General features: G+C 38.9%; 1 protein-coding gene across 19 annotated transcripts in view; it reads left to right on the top strand.

Annotated features, from left to right (window-relative positions):
* Positions 1 to 25,094, top strand: part of mcf2l2 (MCF.2 cell line derived transforming sequence-like 2) — a 74,653-nt gene that overhangs the window by 11,524 nt on the left and 38,035 nt on the right. For 8 of the 19 annotated variants that reach the window (XM_083558401.1, XM_083558399.1, XM_083558404.1 and 5 more), the window contains 14 exons: positions 7,039 to 7,122; positions 15,090 to 15,204; positions 15,371 to 15,461; positions 16,938 to 17,051; positions 18,339 to 18,455; positions 18,547 to 18,696; positions 18,825 to 18,949; positions 21,499 to 21,613; positions 21,699 to 21,818; positions 22,272 to 22,463; positions 22,886 to 23,077; positions 24,121 to 24,298; positions 24,763 to 24,863; positions 24,968 to 25,056. In XM_083558401.1, the coding sequence (XP_083414527.1) occupies positions 7,039 to 7,122; positions 15,090 to 15,204; positions 15,371 to 15,461; positions 16,938 to 17,051; positions 18,339 to 18,455; positions 18,547 to 18,696; positions 18,825 to 18,949; positions 21,499 to 21,613; positions 21,699 to 21,818; positions 22,272 to 22,463; positions 22,886 to 23,077; positions 24,121 to 24,298; positions 24,763 to 24,863; positions 24,968 to 25,056 (1,783 nt within the window). Of the gene's footprint in view, positions 1 to 2,028; positions 2,491 to 7,038; positions 7,123 to 15,089; positions 15,205 to 15,370; positions 15,462 to 16,937; positions 17,058 to 18,338; positions 18,456 to 18,546; positions 18,697 to 18,824; positions 18,950 to 21,498; positions 21,614 to 21,698; positions 21,819 to 22,271; positions 22,464 to 22,885; positions 23,078 to 24,120; positions 24,299 to 24,762; positions 24,864 to 24,967; positions 25,057 to 25,094 lie in introns of those variants that run through there. The other 11 variants (XM_083558403.1, XM_083558390.1, XM_083558389.1 and 8 more) reach the window with 6 other exon arrangements.

The raw sequence follows: 25,094 nt of genomic DNA on the forward strand, positions 1-25,094 counted from the left end.
TCGGGACTGTTTGGGCAGCAAAATGAGACCAACACAATATTAGTCAGGTGGTCATAATGCTATGCCTGATTTGTGTCTGGTGTCTGGACTACACATGTTGTCAGTTCAGACACTTTGGGGCCGTCAGAAGAAACAGACCATTATAATCAACCCCACTTGCGTGAACTGGCTCATGCAAACAGTAAACACTGTTCATAAAGACCCATATGGTTGTTCTTTGATGGCTTGCTCGCTTGAATCACAAAAATCGCATATTTGGTTTGTAGAACCATGTAACTTGTTTATGTCTAAAAAAACATTTTGCTTCTTAAATTTGCTTCTTGCTTTTTTTTTTATTTGCCCTTTGGATTTCATGCTTGTCCCAGAAGACTGGGTCCTCTGACCTTGGTGAGATTTCTGTCATGCCACAAGGAAATCTTTTGATTGAACTTGAGTGATCAAAGGTGTTCTGAATAAGATTTACGTCTGGATGTCACTTTATAAGATTAGACCTATGAACGCGTTTTAAACTCGTTTAAGAGCATTGATTTATTTATTTTTTTAAACGTAGTTCACATGCACTTTTCAAACAGTACAAATCATTGTGCAGTGGCTCTATTGCTCCTTTGTGGGTGGCAGAGGACTTGAAAAGATACTTGGCCTGCTTTCATATCGCTCGTACTTTCTCCTAGAAGCGTGAAAATGTTGAGTCACACTACGCTCATGATCACCCCGAACGCGATTAATATTACAAGGCCGGCGGTTTCTCAGCTTCGAGTTCTTCAAGAGTTTGTCCTTTGTATATCTAAACCTCTCCTTTTAACACATCAGCTTAAATGCGAGCAAAAAAGCAAGTGCTGAAAGGGATTTGTTGGTTGCTAGTGACATTCTTATGATAAAATTAGGGGGTGAGAATTTAATTTCAAAATAGTCTTGTTGAAATGTGACTCGGTCTCTGGGAAATCAAAAAGACATGCAGTTGTGGTGTGTTATTCAGCAGAATAGTTTCAATCTCCGGTGGCCCACTGGCTGCAGTAACATCGGGTTCAGTGTATTACACAACAGCACATGGTGTTTTGGTGACACGGGGTAGTATGTTATTTTGGAGTTTTACTGTTTCTCTTAGAACGTTGAATAGTTAGATTGTGGAATGCGAAGCCTAAGGTGGTAAAAACAAAACCTTGCGAAGGGAGGTGTTTTGAGACCTACAGGTTTTGGTTTATTTGGTGATCTTTGCGTATGGGGTTCTGCCAGCTGGTGCGGACAACAGACATGCCTACGGAAAATAAAACTGACGGTTAAAGGATCTTCTAGGATTCTGGTTGTTCTCTTCATGATCCACGTGATACAATAGTCACCTGATTGAAGCTCTGTGGGTAGAAGCAGTCACATGTAAAGTCTGATATTGGGGTAAAGGCTGAAGAAAAATGAAACAACTGTTTGGGTCACAGGCTGGCTGGTGATTAATACAGCCAGGTAATGAGTAAGTCATCTGATCTGATGTAGAGCAAATCACACTGGTTTCTCTTTTAATTCCCAACAATTTTGGGTATTAGAGAGAAATTCGAACGATATGAATAACTACACATATTGTCTCGAGGTCCTTAACTAAACATCCTGCCGAATCTGAATCGAAGGCACTACTAAACAGCTTATCGCGTTTCATTATGAAACAAACTTGTATATCATTCTTTCCTGACTTTCAGGAGCCAGCGTGCGGCTATGTCAACATGACAAGCGATTTAAAATGTCTTTGCGTCTCACTGTTACATAAACCCACTGTACATAGGAAGGAAGGTGCCTCAGCCCCTTATACAATGTCTCACCCAGAGAGACATTGGGGGAAATACTTCCCCAAAAATGATAAACAGCCTCGTACTATAAGGCGTCTGCAATAGCTCATGCTGCCAAAAGGGTGGGGGGGTGGTCTGTGTGCAGCATGTGATTTTGATTTGGAACACAGCCAAACTCAGGAGAACTTGTACTTTGTACTTTCCATCTTGTTGAGAGGGAAAGAAAAAAAACCTTCCCTTCAAGCCACACGCCGCCCCCCATGGTCTTGCACACATGGTGAACTTACTGAAACCATGCCGTTGTTTTGAACCTCCCCCAATCCATCTCTTCCAGTGGGAGACAAGCTGGTGCACTGCCTGTTTTTCCCTCCTTAACTACTGATAGGTCATCTTTGGCAGTCTAGTAGCGCAGCCCCACGAGAGATTATGCCTTGTTCTGCTTTGTGAGTTGAGGCAGAACGAAAAAAAACGCCAGAGCTGGAAAAAGTGACCAGAGTCGCACAGACACTTCCCACAAATATGCATCTCCTGCCAGCACTCCGGCGCAGCTGCCGGCTCTCCTCGAAATCCTGAGAGAGTCTCCGAGACGGATGAAGATGGTCAAAACTTAACTGTTTGGGTAAACATTACCATTCTCTGGACAGTATTTGTTATTCTTCTGGATCCGAGTCTCTTTGCCGTCAGGTCATCATGATCAAGCGCACTAAACCAGTCATAGGTAAGATTTAATGTCTTAAACTCCGGTATTTCAATCAGGTTCCCACTAGTGGAGTATTTTGTTGACATCAAGGGCTGGTGGGGTTTCTCAGAAAAGCTCAGAGAGATTTGCAAGCAAACAGTTTGCAGTGAATGCTTTGCAAACAAAGTGTCTTGATTGTTCTGTTGTTGTTGTGAGTGGGAGGTTTTGCTGCTTGTGAAGACAGTGGTTCTGGTACTCTGGCCTGTAAATGTCCACTTTAAAGCGTGTCACACAACAAGGAAACTGATTGTACGCTACCGCATGTCGATTTGCTGCAATAGCAACTAAATTCACACAATAACTCACATCCAAGAGTTGACATTCAGTAGCAGGCGGTTCAAGTAGTGATAGGAGGTGAGATTCCTGCTTTGACTTGGACTGTATCCAGAAGTAGCACTGACAGATGTGTGTGTGTGTGTGTGTGTGTGTGTGTGTGTGTGTGTGTGTGTGTGTGTGTGTGTGTGTGTGTGTGTGTGTAAAAATTCCTCCATGTACCCACAGTTCACCTGCATGAGATGCCATAAGCTTCGCAGACTGAAGCAAAAATCATTTCAAGCTCCTTTATTCTGAGTATTGAGCCACTGTTTGAAGCCAGATGTTTATGTGAAAAAAATGCTGTAGAATTCTATTTTTTTTTTAGCTTCTACAATCTGACAGGTCAGAAGTGAATATTTAGCAGCAGCTCTGACGATAGAAAAAACATGATCACCAGGGACATGACACCAGGCACAAAGTGGACAGTTTGCGTAATCCAATCTTAATAATAAATAAACAAAATACGTGGACTTGTTTATTAAAGGACAATACATAATCAATGATAGTGTGGAACTTTCTATAAGAAAGAAAATGTCAGTGCGTCACCATGGGTAATCCCCCTCCAGGCTGCTGGAACGTTAGAACTTCTCCGCACATGTTTTGATCTGCTTTTCTTGTGGTCCAGCTCACTTCCTGTGTTTGTGCACACCTGTACTGTGTTCCTCTTGAGGATTTTCCATGTATGTATTATATATATATTCTCCCATTTGGCTTGTCTTAAACCTGCCTTCTGGCTGAGCACTAGGTTTTTATGTTACATTATTATAGTTAATTCTTTTATGAGTAGTGTGTCTCTCTTAAATTTGACCCACATTGTCCTTGCATTGCCCTTTGGTTGTCAATAAGTTAAAATACTGTATGTCTGCTTTGAACTTCCGCCTCCTGAGGACATGGTCACACAGTACTTTGTAAAGTTCAGTGCGTTTTCCAGCACAGGAAAGTCCTCAGGACAGAGGATTTTGTGCTTCCCTGCTATAATCAGATAACCGTTTAAATGGAATAAATCGAATCAATTTTATAAATGAAAACCTGCTATTTTTGGAAATTCATGGTGTCATAAAAGAAAAGGAAACACCTGAGAGTGTCAGAGGTGAGAAGAACTGAAGTACAAATACTTTGTTACTGTGCTTAAGTAGATTTTTTTGGTATTAGTACTTCACTTTTTAGTTTTCAGACAACTTTTTTACACAAATTTCGAAACTTTTTACTTCATAAATTTTTCAAAACAGACTCGTTACTTTAGTTTTAATCTATTTGGTGACACGGTCAATATTTCTTACTTCTCAACCTATTTCTTGTCATTTCTGTCATATCATTTCCTGGCAATCACACACCACAGACGTAGACCATGTAGATGTAGTGAAGGATGTGTGTACTTTTGCCACCTCTGTAGGATGTGTAAACTTGATAGAAATGTGTGAATAAATTTAGTGCCTGTCAAAAGTCTGGCAACATCATTTTTGAGAGACACGTGCATGTCCCTTTTGGTTTGTATGCAATAAACTATTTAATTGAACACCGAGTTATTTTGACCAAACAAACATAGAAATGTACAGATGCTAAACTTATATTCAATGAATAAAAAAAAACTTCCTTAGAAGCTTTACACAATTTTGGTATCTGGCCGGTTAGTTTCTCCATATATTCAGCTGAAATACATATAATATTCTGCTATGCCTCTCATAGAACTTGCCATAGGTGCTCTTTACTAATTGGATATATGATCCAGTTCATCTCAGAGCAGTTCAATAGGATTTAGGTAAATGAGCACACAGGGATTGGATTTACGCTTCGGCGTCATTGTCTTGTTGTATGGTGATGTTGGTTCCATGCTGTTGAAGTATGGTATGATAGACATACATAGCCTCCAACCTTCCCTTGCTCCAAAACGACCTCAACCTCAAACTCCTCCTTGTTTGACTGTGGGTATGTGATATCATCATCTCTCCTGTTCCCCAAGTTCTTTTGTTAAAGCCAAAAATGTCACATTTGGACCCATCTTTCTACATTCTTCCAGTCATACACCAATTCCTGTGTGTTTTTCCCGGTTACATAGCTTTTTTTTGCTATAAACAAAAGAAACATGTGCATGTGTCTCCAAAGAAACTAGGTGTTTCCAAACTTGTCAAACAGGCACTATATTACAAACAATCTGTGGAAAGCTAACTATTTTAGCTTGGCTGAGAATTTTCTGTACATGATTTAAAAATTCCATGGCAGGTTTTCAACTATGTTCTTTGAAAGTCTTTACATTTCCATTGTAGGCAAGTGTACAAATGTAGGCAGTTTATCAGTAAAGTGTCAATTGTGCAAGTTCGCAGCATTACCCGAACTCTATATTTGGATATTTTTTTTAAACCTGTGTAATGTTTAATTTATTCATTCCATTTTCTGTTAGCATGAATAGAACAGTACTATCTGTGTCTAATTGTTTTTAAACATTAAACTGCTCGTCAGGATTTTCAGACCGACTACTTTCCCTTTTTTGGGATTCGACTCGTGAAAGTCACTCACAGAATTTTCACAGTTGCATTGGGAGACTGAATTTTTGAGACTGACATTTCAGCTTTAATGTGATATTAGGATTTCTCTCATCGTACTATTCCAGCCCAACATTAGGATGAGCACAATTCATGATATATTTCTCAAAAACCTCTACTGAATATGTTAACCACTGTCCATTACAGTACATTTCCATTATAGCTGAATTCCAAGTGAACAGGTTTGTGTGTTGTTTTTTGAGTATCTTCTTGACATGTCATCATCTACACAATCCTTGCACAGTTGTACTGTATATTACAATATATATACCACATCTTGTTACCTACTGTACCTACTGTACATTAATCACTCTCACCCCTGTACATATGGACCCATATCCTCATTTAACATACTGCTATTTATTGTAAATTGGCCACTTACACTTCTGGTTAGATGCTAACTGCATTTCATTGGCTCTGTATGTGTACTTTGCATAATGACAGTAAAGTTGAATGGAATCAAATGGAATCTAGATTAAATATCCATGAAATGCAAATGAATAATCAGCATTTATTTGATATTTATTTTTTTTTTTTACATTCACATAATATTCACATAATACTACTTTCAGGCCTTGTGAGGAGGGAGGCGTGTGTGTGCGTGTGTGTGTGTGTGTGTGTGTGTGTGTGTGTGTGTGTGTGTGTGTGTGTGTGTGTGTGTGTGTGTGTGTGTTATGTGTCTTGTCCCAGTGGGAAAAGCCAAACTATTCCAGCTTTCCTCTCAGTCCTTAACTGCCTATTGTGATTCGCTTGCATGTCAGTGGCCCCTGCTGGGTCACCCCACCCCAGGGCAGTGAGATAACATCTATAATTTACATGCTCCTTGACGCACATTGTCTTTCCTTCGGAACATGCCTCTGGAGGATGCGCGTGTTTGTGTGTTTGCGAGCCTGCACGTGGACTTACGTCCATTTGTGCCAAAATGAATTAAAAAAAGATTTAATATGCGAATTTCCAACGAGTTGTACTGCAGATGATAGGATCACGCATTGATTTGCATTCATCCAAACCATATGTTTTTTTATTATTTTTTTTTTTTATAGATATATACCCCAAAGCCCCAAATCTCGATTGTATCTGCACAACGTGTGTAATATACCATTCTTTAATTTCTCTTTAGGCTATAGTTGTAGGTTATTAATATGTAGTAAAGACCGGTGGCTTTTAATGCAGCTATTTATGCGAAGACATAGAGGAATGCTTGTTCGTCTGTAGGCTCCATTGCCCTTTGGGTTGAACATTATCAATCTCTCACAGATTTAAGCTAAAAAGCCCCTCCAGCGTCTATTTCTTAAGAAACAACTGCATGAACAGATGGCTTGTTTGAAGGGGCATGTCCTTTGCACATGGAAACAAACCAGAAACTGTATTCATGGCTGAAGGTCACTGCTGCACGGGGAACTTCAGAATGGGAACCCAATTTAGAAAAGAAGCGAACTTTGAGGGGACCTAGTTAGATCTGATGGCCTCATTTTTTCCTGTATCGTCTACGGCTGGTCCACCACAGACTGGCAGTTGTTTTCGTGTTGGATCAGGGAAACAGGAGTCAGCAGTTGCATGTTGTGGTTTTGAATGGATTCTGTAAGTGAGAATGATGGGCATGTTGTGGTAATATTCGTCGACTTTGGCATTCCTTTCTTTTCTCACTTTCCCTGTTTGTTTTTTTACACAGATGAGATCATGCAACAGGAAATAAGGCCTTTGCTGGCTGTGGACATCATCGAACAGCTTCACAGGCAGTTTGCAATGCTGTCAGGTAAGAATTACTCACTCAACCTTTAGCGCTCTGAGCAATTGCTTTGCTGTCTAGTATTTCGGAAGGTTCCAACATGAAAGTAAGATTGTAGGAAGAATTCCAGAGCTTGTGAAGTCGATCACGTGGCAACAGCACAACAAATAACATCAATAGCTGATGTTAATGTTCATTTCTTTTACAGTAGCAGTTCTTTATTTCATTACCCCTTTTTTTTATAACCTTTTGGAAGCCCATATTTATAGACCATTAAAACAAATAGACAAACAAAGTGCATGTTAAAACGTTACAGCTGGTCTTTTGCTGTTTTTGTTTATATGCAATAAACTAGGTCATTTAACGATATGAAGATTGACGTCGACCAAATAAAATATTACAATGTAGTGGCGGGCAGTCAAAGCCTTCTCTGCTGGCCTTAACACTATTAGAAGCACTGACCTACATTTACAACCTAAATTCTAATATTTGTTCCATAAAATTAGATTCATTTTTTGCCCAGAAGTTTATTCTCTTCATTTCGTAGCATTTCTCTTGGTTGCACTGCTTCCAGTACGTGTATGTGGATGTTAGATTATTTGTACAATCAGATTTCAGCCTCTATGTGCTGCCATTTCAATCTGATCTGCCCAGGGCCTTCAAAGTCAGTACTGGTGGCTCTTTTACCATAGATAATTTTATCAATGGGTTTGTTTTTTTAACCAATCAGATTTCAAATTCGCCTCACAGGACAACTAGCTGGCCCAGAATAGCGTCAGCATTTTTCTGCCCTCTGATTGGTTGGTCAGAGGTAAACTGTTACAGCCAAATTCAACTGGCAAAACACGTGTAGCTCTCTGCACATATTAATACATCTGAGTTAGACTTTTTATGCCTATGGAAGAAGATACATTTATTCGCTTTACACACTCTTCACTTTCAGCTGAATTATTTTGTCATGGATCTTTGATCTTGTGATCCAGTTCATCCCAGAGCAGTTCAATAGGATTTAGGTGTGGGTAAATGGGCAGGTCTTCCACGATGGATAACACTTCACCTGACTGTTTGTCTTGTTGTATGATGAAGTTGGCTCCAATTTGCTGCAGTCCACATGAACTGCATGAAGTATGGAAGTATTTCACTCATACCTTTCACCCTGAAAAAGTCTCCAAACCTCCATGGTCCAAAACAACCCCAAACCATTAATCAATCCATCTCCATGTTTGACCGTAGGTGTGAGGCAGCCTGCTAACATCTTCTCTCCTGTTCTCTTTTTTACACATGTTCTTCTGTTCTTCTGTCGAAAATGTCCGCCATCAAACGTCTCATCTTTCCACAGAACTTTCTTTCGGTCATTCACTTTAAGATGACACATTTTTGCTCAAATACACACATCTCAAGCACAAAATACCTTACTGTATATGCAAATTTTACACCCATTATAACAATATACAAGTATTGCACCTACATTTTACATTCAATATTTTTCATTATAATGCGATTCTGTGTACAACATTTATATATAATTATAAACCATTTATTATCAATTATTAACATTCCAAATGCCAAAATGAAGACTAAAAGGTTTCTTGTTTCTCTAAATTTAAAGTAGGTACTACATATGGGCTAAGTTTTTTTTTTCTTTTTGTGGTTTAAGGACAAAAAGCATATTAAGCATATAAATAAAAAAAAAAATCTTTATTTTTGCAACTACTTTAAAATGTCTGTAGGTGTTTTACTAATTAAAAATGAAGCGTTTCTCTATAAAATTGCATTTGAAATAATACTGAAGACAGTAATAATATGTTTCTTCTTAGATATTTTATTTTAAAATATTGCATTCGCTTATGTATTTAATAACAAGTCATGATTGGTTATGAAGCAGTACGCAACCAGTCACATGACACTTGGGTTACAAGAGATAGTAAAACATGAAGCACATTATTAGAGCTTTCTAAGGCATTATTTTGCAGGGTATTGACGACTGAGCGCTTTTTGACACTGTCCTGTCTGAGTAGATGAACATGAGGTTGAGCAGCTGTCTGCTGAGCGCTGATCAATGTTAATGTGTTCTAATCACTTCCTCACCCTGGCCTGTAGGCTGAAAGCTCTGCTCCATTACATTCATAACACTATTCGATTACAAGCCTACCATTTCCGGATACTTGCTTCTGGATTGCACACTCCTTGCAGCGTCTCCATGCACCGATCGGCATTTTCCAGGCTTTCCCGATATGAGCTCACTGTTGGAATATGCTTTTATTTTATACGCTGCTGCCGATTGATTTTGACATAGAATCGAAAAGAATACAAAAAGTACATGAAATGTGTCTGATGATGCTGAAGAGAAAATTTTGATTAATGAGCTGCACTGATGAGCTGCTGGAGAAGCAAAGGCTTTACAGGGGAATGGGTGCAGTGTGTATATGCAGCAGTTTTTGGCTTTTTCCACCACTGCAGTCTTGAAACTAGTCAGAATAATCTTTCTGTAACAGCGGCTCTGACACTAGTGATTGCTGTAATTCATGCCGTAATGCAGTGGTCCCCAACCCCCGGGGCTGGTCCGCGGGTCAATTGGTACCGAGCCGCACAGAAAGAAAACTTAATTACATTAATTCAGTTTCATTTATTATCTGTTTTATTCTGGAAAATGACCAGATTCTCTCTGCCACATCTGTCTATGACTCACTCTTGATGCGTGTCATGATGCCTCAGTCACATGTCTTACCTCCATCGCTACCTTCTTAAAGAGGCTGCTCCGGCCACTAACACATAATACATTACCACTAAACTGAAACCCCCAAGCCAGAAAAATGAACCAAAAACAACACAGTGGATTCACTTTTATTATTAGATTTCAAAAATAACAGTTTTTATGCCGGTCGTATCATTTTATTTTGTTGTATTTTCCGCCACACCTTAAAGGCCGGTCCGTGAAAATATTGTCTGACATTAAACCGGTCCGTGGCACAAAAAAGGTTGGGGATCGCTGCTTTAATGCACTCGGCTCAGTGACAGCTCACTCAAAGAGACTTGGCAAGTGGTGAATACCCTAGTAATAAATTTAACCATGTTGTTTATTCATCAATTTTATATTAAAAAAAACCTAATCTTAATTGTTGACACACTGAACCTTTTGATAGATAGATAGATCTATCTAAATGACTAAATGAAGTTTTCTCTATAAGAGGTGCTGTATGTAGACAGCAAGGAACTGATGCTCAAAGAGAGGAACAAAATGCTTTTTAGACACATGGTATTGCCTTTTCATAGTTTTGTCTGCATTTTGGCTGCTGTGTGGTGAGCATGTGACAAAGCTAGCATGACCCCTCGGAGATTAGCCATGCAGCTGATGCAAATGTGTTGAACTCGCCGCCGCAGACTTGTTTTTCCAGACGGATTTGTTTTAATCCCGTTTGACCCATGCCGCACCACCTGGGTCTGGGAAATCTAATTTGACCCGTTTTGCCAGTAGCAGACCTGCTGCAGCCGATGACTGTTGATGGGAAGAATGCAGGGAAGTTCGGAAATAAAATCAGAATCAAACTATCCTAGCTTTGACCTCGGTTTTATTGACTGGGAAAAGAGAGATATTGTAAACTTTTGGAGACCTTAATCGCCCTAATGACAGATCTAAACAGTAATTTAAATCTTTTGTCATATTGGCAACATTAAAAATAATCTTTAAAAAAAAAAAATAATAAAAGGGCAATTGGACTTTTAAAGAGAGGTTCTTACCTAATGGTTGTGCTTTTCCTAAACAGAATTCCCTTAAATTTTTCCAGGTGTGAGGGTTTCATGAAGCACATAATCTCTTAAAACAGCTTCGAACCTGCAACAGTTTTAAACATTGGAATTGAGGATTCTTATTCCCCCTGGTTTCATCACTAAAATCGCTGATTTCAGCATAATTGAAAGACTTGATGATGTGCTTTGGTGACATGTAAATTTTGAGATGTGTATGAGACTGTATAGACAAAAGTATTTGGACACCTGGCATTTCTGACACGTGGTTTTTCCACAAACTGGAAAAAAAAAATAAAGTTTCTGTGCACAAAGGCAGCTCAGTAAAGATATGCTTTACATGGGTTGGGGAGGAAGATCTTCAGTGTCCTGACCTCCTCACCACACCTACATCAGTACCTGACTTTACTCACACCATTGTGGCCGAACGAACACAAGTGCACTAAACTAGTGGCACATCTTCCCAGAAGAGTGGAGGTTAATATAAGAGCAAATGGGGACTAAATGTGGAAAAACATTTTGAAATGCACAAATGAATTAAATGGTCAGGCATGTACAAACCTTTGTCCATACAGTGTATGATTGTGAACATATATTTTAAAACTATTTACTCGGTTGGGGTTTGTGTTTAAATCTAAAATCAAAATTTCCCTGTTAATTTCTGTATATTTAATATGCTGTATAATATAGTGATAATATAAAGGCCCTCATTTATACTGTATAATGCAAAGAATGTTGTGGTAGTGGTTTTGTTCAGATGTCAGCGCTGGCTTTGGGAAATGTACTGTGCATGTCACCCTGTGTGTCACCTTGAGAATCCTGACGAGATTTATTTGCTATAATAGGAAATGTGACGCTGGCAGATATAAGAGGTGTGGTCTCAGCTTCGGTGTATGAGATAAAGCACAGGAAATTTTATTGTAATTTTGTGTGTGTGTTTTGTGTGGGTGTCATATAATGTACAGCTTAATCATGTGACTCGGTGTGCGATTGCTTACCATTGAACCCTGGCTGATCTGAAAGCTGGTTTCCTTGCTGGAGACTTAATTTAGCACAGACTCACAAAGACTCATTTTTGTTTAAACACAATGTGCTCATTTGTTGCAGTATTTACCGTGTATAGATAATCCATTATATTTTTGATTGAGCACATCAGTTTATGGACAGTTGTTCAATTGTACATTTTATATTTCACTATGTACTGTATATATTATTATTTAGGACCTGGTTGCATCACTGAGTATATGCTTTGCCTCAAATATATTTCTGAGGTATAAAAATACCTGGATCAGGTTTGACTGACTTTCTCACTGTATATCACTTATTGAAGTTAAAAGGTAACATTTAGAATTCATCAGGCTCCTAAATGCTTTTCACTGTACTTTTACTTTAGTTTTCGAGTTCCTTCTTTCCCAGTAGCAGTATCACCTATTTACTGTATGATCCAAGTGCTGCTTCTTGGGCTGGTGACATAATTTCGCCCGAGAAATCTATATTTGGTTGTTAATGATCTTTTTGCTGAAGTTGCAGACGCAGATGCTGGAGATGAGCAAACGTTCTGACCATTTCAGTAATATGGAGTCAAAAGCCACACTGGAGTACAATCCATGCACTTAATGAACAATATGAGGAAAAAGATTCTCTATTGTAATAACACAAAAAAAATCTATTTGGGCTCTAAGCTCTAAGTCTGGAAAATACTCAGCAACTGACTATCCTTACTGTGAAACATGGTGGTGGCGGCACCATGCTGTAGAGGTGCTTCTCACTGGCAAGGAAAAAACCAAGTGTCAGAATCGAGGTAAGGATGAATGAAGCAATACAGCTGAGATAAAGCAAGCCTCTGAATGTCCGCCGGTGGTACAGTCAAAGCCCAGGCGTGAAAGCTCTCAGACCAGAACCCTGAATGTCAGTTCACACTCGTCCCATTCAATCAGCTGAGCTTGAGAGGATCTTACTCAGGAAGCTTGTTGAGGTTTACTCAGGAAAACCAGAAGCTGTAATAGATCACAATGTACTGAACGAGGATTCTGACTACTAAAGACATAAAAAAATATATATATGAATAAATAGATTGATTTATTTACGCTTGTTGCAAAACCTGTTTTGCTTTGTCTGTATGATTTATAGTGTGTACCTTGATAGCAAAAAGGACTGTTTAAACTAGTCAATATTATATCTATGTTGCATTTAAGTGGCACAAGCTGAAGGAGTCTGTGATCTTTTTGACAAATCTCTGTACAAAATTGTGTGACTTTACCAAAGAATTTTTTCGCTGGCATGTGACACAAAAAAAATCTCATGCTGTCTGGCTGTCTGTTTTTGTTGTTGTTGTTTTTTTCAAATTACAGACAGTTTATTGAATTCAATTTTTTGACAGACACCTCTGGTGACACTTATCAGGGCAAAGAAAAATTTAAGGGTGAACAGATGACACTGTAGGCAACTCTTTCATGTCTTCATATGAACTACTGTCCTACTACTGTCTTTTTTTCCCCAACATAGGAAATATTATGAAGTTTAGAGGCGCCCCTTAGTGGTTGACATAAAAAACACCAACTCACCCTCACTAAATGCACCTTATCTCTATCACCTACAGTGATATGGAACTAATAACAACATTCTAGCACCATTACATACAGCATGTACTTAATTTATAAAGTTTTTAGGAAGAAAAAAACAAGAAGAAGACAGAGGTGGGAAGTATTGGAGTACAAATACTTAGTTACTGTACTTAAGTAGATTTTTCTGGTATCAGTACTTTACTTCACTATAAATTTTTAAAAACAGCTTTTTACTTTTACTCATTACATTGTTTACACAAATATCTGTACTTTCTACTTCTTACATTTTCACACCAGATCGGTTACTTTAGTTTTAATCTATTTGGTGACATTATTGGTGTTTTTTTTCCTTCTCCTTTGTGGCTTTTTCGATCTACCACTGGTGTATTATTTCTTGGCTCTCACACCACAGACGTAGACTAGTTTACAGAGGTCACAATGAGCAGTAAAAAAGGCAACAAGATGTCTGGGGGTAACGTGGAAGATACAGAGGGAGTCATGTGGTGTAAGTGATGTAAACATGACTGAGAACAGATCATCATCATCATCTTTTCTCTGCTTGTGTTTTATATGGTGGCTGTTCAGCCTAAATACATTTATTAGATAACAAAATGTGAAATTTTTTTGTATTACCAGCGTGACACTAAAACAGGTGGTCGTAATGTTTACTTTTTTACTGAAGAACAAGTCAGAGCCCAAACTTGTTTATTTTAACTTGAGTGAAAAAGAATAGTCAGTACTTCAACTTTTACCAGTTTACAATTTTAAAACATGAGTATCTGTACTTCTATTTAAGTAAAGGATGTGTGTACTTTTGCCACCTTTGGTATATGTTCATAAACACTTTTGTAAAGGAATGTTGTGATCTTACACACACACACACACACACACACACACACACACACACACACACACACACACACACACACACACACACACACACTGGTTTACCTGTTATATGGGGACCACCTTTTTTTCAGTCACTTGCGGGGACTACCCTTTCCAAAGTTTTTAGAATAAGGAATACTAAATATAGCTTTGTGTATATATATATATATATATATATATATATATATATATATATATATATATATATATATATATATATATATATATATATATATATATATACCTAAAAGTGTTTATGATCATATACATATATATATAGTATATGATCATAAACACTTTTTTAAGGTTTTGTGAGGCTTGATCTCTTGATCTCTCTTTTACACCCACAAACACTCACTCACTCACACACACACACACACACACACACACACACACACACACATACCCAAACATGCACTCTCGCATATATACACACGCGCTCACACACATACCCACACACGCACATATATACACACGCACACATTACGTGCTTGTTTGCATTTACCACACTTAACGTGTTTGTTCTTGACGCATTTCTAATGCAGTAGATCAAGATCACGGGTGGCCGCTACTCAGAGAAGATGTGATGGGATTTATTTGTCATAAATTGTCTAGTTTGTTACCACTACACTCTGACACAATGTGATACCGTTTCACGGGTTACCTAAGATTTGGGATCTTGCCGTTTGTCATGTTGCATAAAAGTAAAAAGTTGCATAAAAGTTCTTGTTCTAACACAAACATGTCTGTTGAAATGATGAAAGTTCGATATGACATAAGACATTTCATTCTGTGCAGGTGGACGAGGGAAGGATGGCGCCCCGATCATTACTTTCCCTGAATTTTCTGGCTTCAATGATCTGTCTGATGAAGACTTCATTAATGTAGTCACATATCTCACCAGTATTCCCAGGTGGCCACACCCATTTTTACTTCTTTCTTTTTTCCCTTTTTTCCCCCCAAAAAAAAATCCTTTTTGAAAATGACATGGTAACCTTTCCACGTTCCATTCCAATGTACTTTCAAAACACTGTCAAATTTTCAACATGTTCAACTTTGCTATTTCTCTCATCTTTTAGTCTGGATGCTGCTAGCATCGGCTTTATCATTATCATAGACCGTCGGCGGGACAAATGGACTTCGGTGAAGGCCTCGCTGGCACGAATAGCGGTGTGTAAAACCTCCATCGAGTCTGTACATTTTGAACGCTATTAGATCGAATGAAACAGTTTTCAAGTGAAAGAAATCAATTTAGCAAGCATATTCATTGTATAATGCAGGAAGAGTAAAAATACGTTCCATTTTGACTGTATTCATTAGAGACATGTAGGATACTTCACTAATACACTTAAGCATTAAGTATTAATTTTTTAAGTAGCGTAAAATATTTCTTTGGGCCAAATGTGCAAAATGGATGAATTGAACTATTATGATTATTTTTCTCTGGTTTAGTCGCACCATAAGCCACTTCCTACCTACTTCATTGTCTGTCACTGCACCTGATTCTACATTTTTGTGTGTGTGTGTGTGTGTGTGTGTGTGTGTGTGTGTGTGTGTGTGTGTGTGTGTGTGTGTGTGATTTTGGTGTCTGCGGTCTATAAAACAAACAAAAAAAAAAACTGACGAAAGGAAAGATCATACACTGACTGAAGAAGAACCTTCCAGAAGAACAACCATCTCTGCAGCACTCCAGCATTCAGACCTGTATGGTAGAGTGGCTAGACAGAAGCCACTATTAAAGGCACATGAGAGCCTGCCTGGAGTTTCCAAAAGGCACCTGAAGGACTCGCAGACCATAAGAAACAAAATTCTCTGGTCTGAGGAAACAAAAATTTAACTCTTTGCCCTGAATGCCAAGCATCGTGTCTGGAGGAAACCAGGCACTGCTCATCACCGGGCCAATACCATCCCAATTTGGTGTCTGCAGTCTTTCAAAAAAAAAAAAATAATAATTTATTCCAGCAAAAGGAAATATTATACACGGACTGCCACATGAAGTTTTTCATCTGAACGGTGAAAAGTGGGAAACTACTTTTTCAAATTTGTATGCCAAATTCAAAGAAAACAGTTTATTCAGCAAATTCGTCAGGCTCATTCTAACTGACTTCAGTTACCTTACAACACAATTAACAAAGAAAAAAAGACAAGACATGACCCTTATGTTTTCAGTAGTAGCTGTGAGCACACTTGATGAAATAGGTTAGTAAACCATATTGACTTCCTCACTCAGAGTAAACACTTGCGTCATGGCGCTGGTGGTTAGAGCCCACCCTGTTACTGATTATATCTTCAACATGTAGTTTTGCCAACATCTGACACCAATTTAGATAAGATAAACCATCATTAATCGTGAGAAAAGATTTGCTGTTCCAGTAGGAGACAAAACAGACTGTAAGGCAGACTGTAAGGAAAAAATATTTTAAAAAAGGAACTATTTGAATGTAGAAATCTATAGCACGTATATACAAAAAATTTAGGCATATTATATGCGGATGAGAAACCATAAAGTGAAATACGCTCTTTTGTTGTATAAGTTTATTTACTTTGTATTGCGACTAATGATTTTGTTGTTACACAGAGTTACGCAGTTACACAGGAAGAACTCGGGTTTTGGGGAGCTTTTATTTGTTCTTTCGTTACCAACAGGGGGCATTTCCAGGCAACCTGCAGCTAGTTCTGGTCCTGAGACCCTCACGATTTCTCCAGAGGACCATCGCTGACATCGGCATCCGTTTACACCGCGATGACTTTAAAATGAAGGTACCGGTAAGCATGCTTCATCACTGTTCTCCTAGAATAGTAAGCACCTCAGAGTCAACGCACGCTATAGTATAAGGAAAGGAAAGTGGACACATGGCTCAATCTAGGTGGACCCTGATCTGCTTGAGACACTTGGGTTTCGCATGCTGTCACATGTTACATATGGCTGCATGCAGAAGTGAAAATTAGAAATTGGTTTGCAAGTGTTACAAGCCTTCACCACTCCGTGTGAAGTAGCAATCTTTACACCCTTATGAATTTGCATGTTTTTAACATACAGTGCATCCGGAAAGTATTCACAGTGCTTCCCCTTTTTCCCCCAATTTATTTAAATACATTTGCAAAAATTTAAAACAAATTCGTTTCACCATGTCTTTATGGGGTACAATTCTGAAGAAAATAATTAAATGAATCTATTTTGGAATTTATCTGTGACGTAACGAAAGGTGGAAAAAAGTGAAGCGCTGCGAATACTTTAATAAATAAAGTATATATAATCCAGAGGAAACAAGAAATATTTCAATAATTATTTCAATAAATAAATAATGATTATATTTGATTAAAAAAAGATAAAAGCCAGCTGTTTAATGTTTGGGGCCACAACGAAACGGACCAATCAGAAGAGGGATTTCAAAGATTATTCAAGGCACTGAATGTACCAATGGAACTCTTTCAAAACCATCATTCCCTCTCGATTGCATTAAGACTAAGTGATTGTAATGTGATGTAGCACTGGAAAACAACTGGTCCCACTGAAGTGCAAGCCAAATTGGATGACGCTAGTTAATTCTGAGCCCTCAGTTTTGACCAACAATCAACAAGTGTGTCACAAGCAAACCACAACTTATCAAACCTAATGCATGCATCCCAGGGGCACCACACATTCACACTCAGGAAACAATCTCCCCTTGTCCAACAAAGACAGTCATTAGAAGCAGGAATGTTGTCTCATCAGACTAAAGGACAGTTTCCCACTGATCTAATGTCTAGTTATTTGTTTTTTTTCTTAACCCAAGCAAGTCTCTTCTGCTTGTACATTGTATGGGGGTGATATTGTAAAACTTTATCGTGATGCATGAAGTCATTTGCTATAATATAATATGAGGTAAAAAGGGGAAACATCAGAAACGGAAATGGCTAAAAAAGATTCCTGTAGAACTCTCAGTGCTAATTCATGATCGATTGTGTGTGCATGCTAATGGGGTCACATATTATATATATATATGTTATACTTGTGATTTGATTAACCAAATCAGGGTTACTCTGGATGTTCTGCTGGTCTTTCAGATTGTCATGCTAAACTCCCTGTCAGATCTGCACGGCTATGTGGATAGTGGCCAGCTGACACGTGAATTAGGTGGAAGCCTGCACTACTGTCACAGTCAATGGATCCACCATCGCACAGTGAGTCAGAAATACCGTTCATGACAAGCTTTTTGTCAGCGTAAAGCTCCAAACGTACACAAACGAGCGCATCGTGCTGTGCGTTTTTTAGGCCATCGAAAACTTCGCTGTGACGGTCAAGACCACAGCCCAAATGCTTCAGAGATTTGGAACGGACTTGGCAGAAACCGAGCTTCCCAACGACGTGCAGTGCACCAAAGATCTCCTGACAGCTCATACAGACAAACATGACAAGCTACAGGTAGTCAAGCACTCAATCGTACATGTGCGGTCATTGTTTTTAAAGAAAACACGTGAAGATATCAACGAAGCGCATAAAAATATGTGTCACTGTGCACAGACTGAAATTGTGCTCCCTCTGTGTTTCAGGACGAACTGAAGTTGGCTATGAAACAAGGGACCACGTTGCTTTCGTGTATCAAAGATCAGGCCAGTAAAGCCGAGAACCACAAACTAAATCCAGACGAAGTGGAAAATCTAACCACAGTCGAAAGGTGTGTTAAAATAATGACTACTATATATATATATATATAGTATATATATGAATAAAATCTTGTGGACACTTGACTTAATGTTGCACTAGATTTTGGAGATTTGAGCTCAATTAGACACAAAGGCATTAGTAAAGTCAGGTACTGGTGTAGGGTAAGGGGGCCTGGGGTGCAGTCTCCATTCGAGTTTATTCCAGAAAGTGTTTTAAAGGGTTGAGGTCAGATCTCAATTGCAGGCCACTGAAGATCTTCTATTCCAGCCCATGTAGAGCAGATATCCATTGAGATGGCTTTGTGCACAGGGGTATTGTTATGCCAGAACAGTTGTGGGTCTCCTAGTTCGAGTGAAGGCCAAATTTTATTCTACCTGATCGTACACTATACAAGTGCCTCCAACCTTGTTATAACATCATATGAATGGAAAAGTCAGGTGTCAGCATACATATTTTTTTACATTTATGCAGATTATGCTCTCCTGCACATCAAACTATAAAATGCACAGCATGCTATGAAGAGAGTGGACACAACCGCATGGTTGAGCTTGTGGTCTCTAGTAGTGAAGTAGTGAAAAACGGCACCTTTTTTTTTTTTTGTGTAGCGAAGTAAGTAAGATATTATGCAATAAAAAGAGTTCAAATAAGGTTTTAATTAATAAAAATACAGACATGTGGAAACAAAATGGCACATCAACTGGCACAACAGCAACTGCCAATAGGTTTCAAGATTTAGAGGATGTGGTTATTGTGTCTGTGTCTGTATTTAGCAGCGAGAATATGCAATTTCTCGTTTATTAAGTAGGTTACAAGAAAAGCATAGGATGTAAAGCCTTTTTTTTGTTAAAGATTTCCATGAAATAAAACTCCACTGTGTGCTTAGACACATTACATCAGACAGCACTAACGTGTCTATAACGTGTATATTGCTTTTTTCATGCTTTGTGATTTTATGTAATTATATGATTATATATTACATTGTACAATATAATCTGTGGTTGAGTTTTTAATCATGGCATCACTGAAAGAAGAAAAAAAATATTTTTTTGGAATAATAATAAAAAAATTTCGACATTGTGTCACCAGAGCAGGAAACATGACAGAGAAACTGTGCTTAATTTTCAATGCACTTTTAATTGTAAGTAGAGTCTAGAAGTAGAAAGTGAACATAAGAAAAAACATCTACAGCACATCATTCCCAACAAAAGTCTAGATTTGTAGTTGTCAACAATTTCCATTATTCATTATCATTAATTAAGTGAATATTCATTTATTTATGTCTGGTACTATCCTGAAGGCAAATTTGCTTTGAGAATGTTGATAGAAAAGTATAGAGAAGGTCAGAAGGAGTTGCATTGTGTGTTTGTGGATTAAGAGAAAGCGTACGACAGAGTGAAGAGAGGAGTTGTTGTACTGCATGAGAAACTCAGGTGTGGCAGAGAGTTATGTGAGGGTGGTGCAGGACATGAGGATGTCTGAGGGCAGTGACAGCAGTGAAGTGTGCAGTAGGAACGACAGACTGGTTTAAGGTGAAGGTTGGACAGCATCAAGGATCGCCTCTGAGCCCTTTCCTGTTTGCAGTGGTAATGGACAGGTTGACGGACGAGGTCAGACAGGAGTCTTCATGGACTATGATGTTTGCGGATGATATTGTGATTTGTGGTGAGAGTAGGGAGCAGGTTGAGAAGAGCCTGGAGAGGTGGAAGTACATGCTGGAGAGAAGAGGAATGAAAGTCAGCAGGAGTATGCAAAGTGTGAATGAGAGAGAGGGCAGTGGAGTGGTGTGGTTGCAGGGAGAAGAGGTGGAGAAGTTTGAGGAGTTCAGATACCTGGGGTCAACAGTGCAAAGTAATGGAGAGTGTGTTAGAGAAGTGAAGAAAAGAGTGCAGGCAGGGTGGAGTGGGTGGAGAAGAGTGGCAGGAGTGATTTGTGATAGAAGGGTATCTGTGAGAGTGAAAGGGAAAGTTTATATGACTGTGGTGAGACTTGCGATGTTGTACGGTTTAGAGACAGAGGCATTGAGTAAAAGACAGAAGGCAGAGCTGGAGGTAGCAGAGCTGAAGATGTTAAGGTTTTCGTTGGGAGTGATGAGGATGAACAGGATTAGAAATGAGTTTATTAGAGGGACAGCGCATGTAGAATGTTTTGGAGACAAGGTGAGGGAGGTGAGATTGAGATGGTTTGGACATGTGCAGAGGAAGGACATGGGGTATATCGGTAGGAGAATGCTTAGGATGTAGCCACCAGGAAGGAGGAAAAGAGGAAGGCCAAGGAGGAGGTTTATGAATGTGGTGAGGGAAGACATGCAGGTAGTTGGGGTAAAAGAGGCAGATGTAAAGGACAGAGGGGATGGAGACGGATGATCCGCTGTGGCGAACCCTAATGGAAGAAGCCGAAAGAAGAAGATGACCATCCGGGAGGCAAAGGACACGTTTCATCATCAATATATGAATCATTAATAAATTTAGCAAGACAATATATATAAAAAAATTTTTATGATTACTTTAAAAAAGTGATTAGTTTTAAAAAACTAAAGTATATATTGTTTATTTATTACAGGTTGTTAGCTCAGCTGGATGAGACTGAAAATGCGTTTGAACAGTTCTGGTCCAAACATCACTTGAAGTTAGAGCAGTGTTTGCAGTTAAGACATTTTGAGCAGGACTTTAGAGAGGTAATCATGCACAATAATCTCATACACTATGATTTATTTATTTTTTTTTAAACAAGGGTTAGTCTGATTGTGTTTGTGTGTGAAGGTGAAACTGTCTCTGGACAGCCTGATGGACACTTTGCTGGCACTTTCCGACACCGGAGACGGGGCTGATCGCATGGAGCAGCTGCTGAAAGAGCTGAAGAGCCTGCAGGACAGAGCTCAGGTCAGACTCAACAGCTCCTCACATCACTCACTTGAAGAAAACACAGTGTACAGTAATAATGCAAGGCTGGACAAAAGAAAAAAAAGGACTGTAATGATAAAAGCTTACTAACATAATATAATTATAGTGAGCTCCTCAGATCATAAAGTGCAATAGACTAAGTGAACACATCTGTGATTAAAATCCAGAAAACTCATCAACATGACTCACATTTTGTTTAGACATTCATAGTTAAACTAGTCTGTTTGGCTTAAACAGCAGCTTTGCCAGGCAACTGCTGTTAAATAAATAATAGCCCTTGTCTACAGCTCACAGAGTAAATGGAAAAAGCATGTTCATTTTCTCTGCATTAAAACACTTTTCAAATGCCACCTATACCATTAAAGAGATCAGTATGGAGTATGCAGGGGGCAAAAATTGACCTCTGATGTGATTGTGTACCGGATTTGACAGGAATCTTTGGAGAAGGCGCAGCTCCATGCCCTGCACGGCGACCAGCTAATCCAGAGCAACCACTACGCGGTGGACTCGATCCGGCCCAAGTGCGTGGAACTGAGGCGCATCTGTGACGACTTCAGCAACGAAGCCAAAAAAAAATATGACGTGCTGTCAAAATCGCTTGAGATCCACACGTGGCTAGAGAAGGTTTGTGGATCTAAAGGAACCGGTAACGCTTATTTGAGGTTTAATGACTTCTGTTGAGATTTGTAGGCGAATGCAATGCAAACAAATCATTTGATGAGACGTCGGTTATGTCTACAATAACATTCGCGCCACAACCAGCAGGTTTATGGCCAGCGTTTTTTTTCCATCTACCATTGCTCTAAAGAATGTCACCCTACACCTTTAGGACACTGTATATTACACTTGTACATACAATGTACGTATTTAATATTGTTCTTTAGAAATCCCACATTCTTCACACATATTGTGCCTTACACACATCTTGCACTATTATTATAATTTTATATATTTTATATATTTTATATATATAATAATAATGGTGTCATTTTAATAGCTTTGTTCCATACTGTTATGATTCCAGTGTGCTTTCTGTATATGTGCAGGTGAGACACTGGTGCGAGAATGGCGTGTACCTGCTGGCCTCTCAGGCTGTGGATAAGTGCCAGTCTCAGGATGGGGCTGAAGCAGCTCTGCACGACATTGAGAGGTACATGGAGACGGCTAAAGAGCAGCAGCTCAGTCAACTCAAAGACCTCTACAACCAACATGAGATGGCTCTCTCTGATCTAATGAAGGTATGCAGCTTTCGAATAAATGTAACACAACACAATAGGGTGTAAACTACTGTTGTACTTGTAATCAGAGTAAAATAACAGAGAATGATGACAAAAACGTTGTAAGAAACGAAAAAAACACAAATCAGCCATCAGTATCACAGTCAGAAAGGAAGAAATCTACAGGCCATATCACAAAATAAAAAGATAGGCAACAAAGCTTCTTAAACCCACATTCTCTGACAATGTAATGGAAATGATGGAAGTGTGGAAAAAGAAAGGATCTGCTTATGATCCCCCCCAAAAAAAAAGAAAATATGCTTCTGCATTTGCAAGTGTCGAGGCTTGGGCTTGCATAGATGCTTCAGATTCAGGCTCCCTAATTCTGATGATGTAAGTTACAATATATAGTTATAATATCTCAAAGCACACTTGCTAAAGTGTGAAGTTAAGAGAAGTTTGTAGACTGGCCAAGTCAACCACTGGACCTAAAATTAGATATATAGTTGGAACTCATATCCTTCCTCTTATAGGTTACTATAATTCAACTACCTACTAGTTTTATGCATAAAAGAATAGAAAATATGAGCCAGAGTTTGCCCAAAAAATAAACTAGAACTAACCTAAAGGTTCACACTAATGATCATGTTCTAATAGAGATAAGCAGAACAATAGGCTCTATAGTTGGCTGTGGGGCTAGATGATGCAGAGCAAAATGTGCTGAATGTGCATCTTTCAGAGCTTTGTTGCTGTTGCTTTGCATCTGCGATTGACTACGCGATTAACGAAACTCTAGTGGAAGCTGGCAACTATTCAAAAACACAGATGAATGAAATATCAATAAACAAAACAAAAAAAAGAGGAAATTCATTCATTCCGAGTTATTATGTGTGTCAGAACAAACAATGTGATGTCAATCAATCAATCAATCAAAAGTGAAATGCGTAAGCGAATGATTTACAATTAAATCAATGGCATGGGCATTTTGCGAGACTTGGCTCACTTGTCCTCTTCTTTCTCATTTCTTTGTCTAAAATCTCATTTGCATCATTTGCTTCATGCAGATCAATGTTCAGAATGCGCTGAAAAGACTGGAAGAAGTGCACGAGATGTTTGAGAAAAGACATGTCAGTCTAAAGAGGCTGTCTGCCAAGCAAACCAGGCCTGTGCAACCGGTAGCTCCACGTCCCGAATCTTCTCCAAAGCGCCCTCCACCTAAAAGCATGCGGCCTCCAGGCTCTGGTAAACAACTACAGGAAGCCAAGATTGAAAATTTCACGTATGCGCAATGCATGTAGGTGCCACATAGATGCCGTTTGACCACAGGACCATGGTTGTGGTCATGATTGCAGTGTAAACTTTTTTTGGTGTGTAGATTTGCAAAGCAATGCAACTGCTGCTGTTGTTTTACAAGATGAGATGAAACTAAAAACACTATTCGTGGTTCTCGTTTATATCTGCTTGACTTATTAAGAGATTATTCAAGGTAACTGTAAATCACTGATTTTTTTACCCTGGATGAAAAAATTAATTCAATCAAATTCAGTCACAGGAAATGCACACAGACATGAAAATAGCCTGTAGACTTACTGATGTGTTTCTGGCCCTGAAATGTTGTGACATTTGTGCCACAGTGGTTTATGTTCCGTAATATTTCAGTAATACCGAATTGTCGTCTGATAAGCGCTATGTTTTTTTTTGTTTAGTACCAAACCGCAGAGTTCCAGAAAATAGTTCCACCAAGCATAATGCTGACGCCGAGCTGGCAAGGAAGAAAAACATACGCAAGACTAAAGGAGGCATCAAGGTACACGACACACCCTTTCCGTCAGCCTTTGTCTTTATTTGAATATAAACAAATGACCGCGTAACTATCGGCTAATGCTTTTCCTCGCGTGACACTGTTTTAAGATCGAAGTTATGCACGAAGAGAGTCAGGGAGGTTCCAGCCACGTGCTTGTGAGCAGCGAGACGGAGGAGAGTCTCTCCAGCAGGCGGAGGTAAGCGACACTCCCCCAGGAGGACATTCCAAAACTTA

The sequence above is a fragment of the Silurus aristotelis genome (genome assembly GCF_946808225.1).
Source record: "Silurus aristotelis genome assembly, chromosome: 13".
Lineage (NCBI taxonomy): Eukaryota > Metazoa > Chordata > Actinopteri > Siluriformes > Siluridae > Silurus > Silurus aristotelis.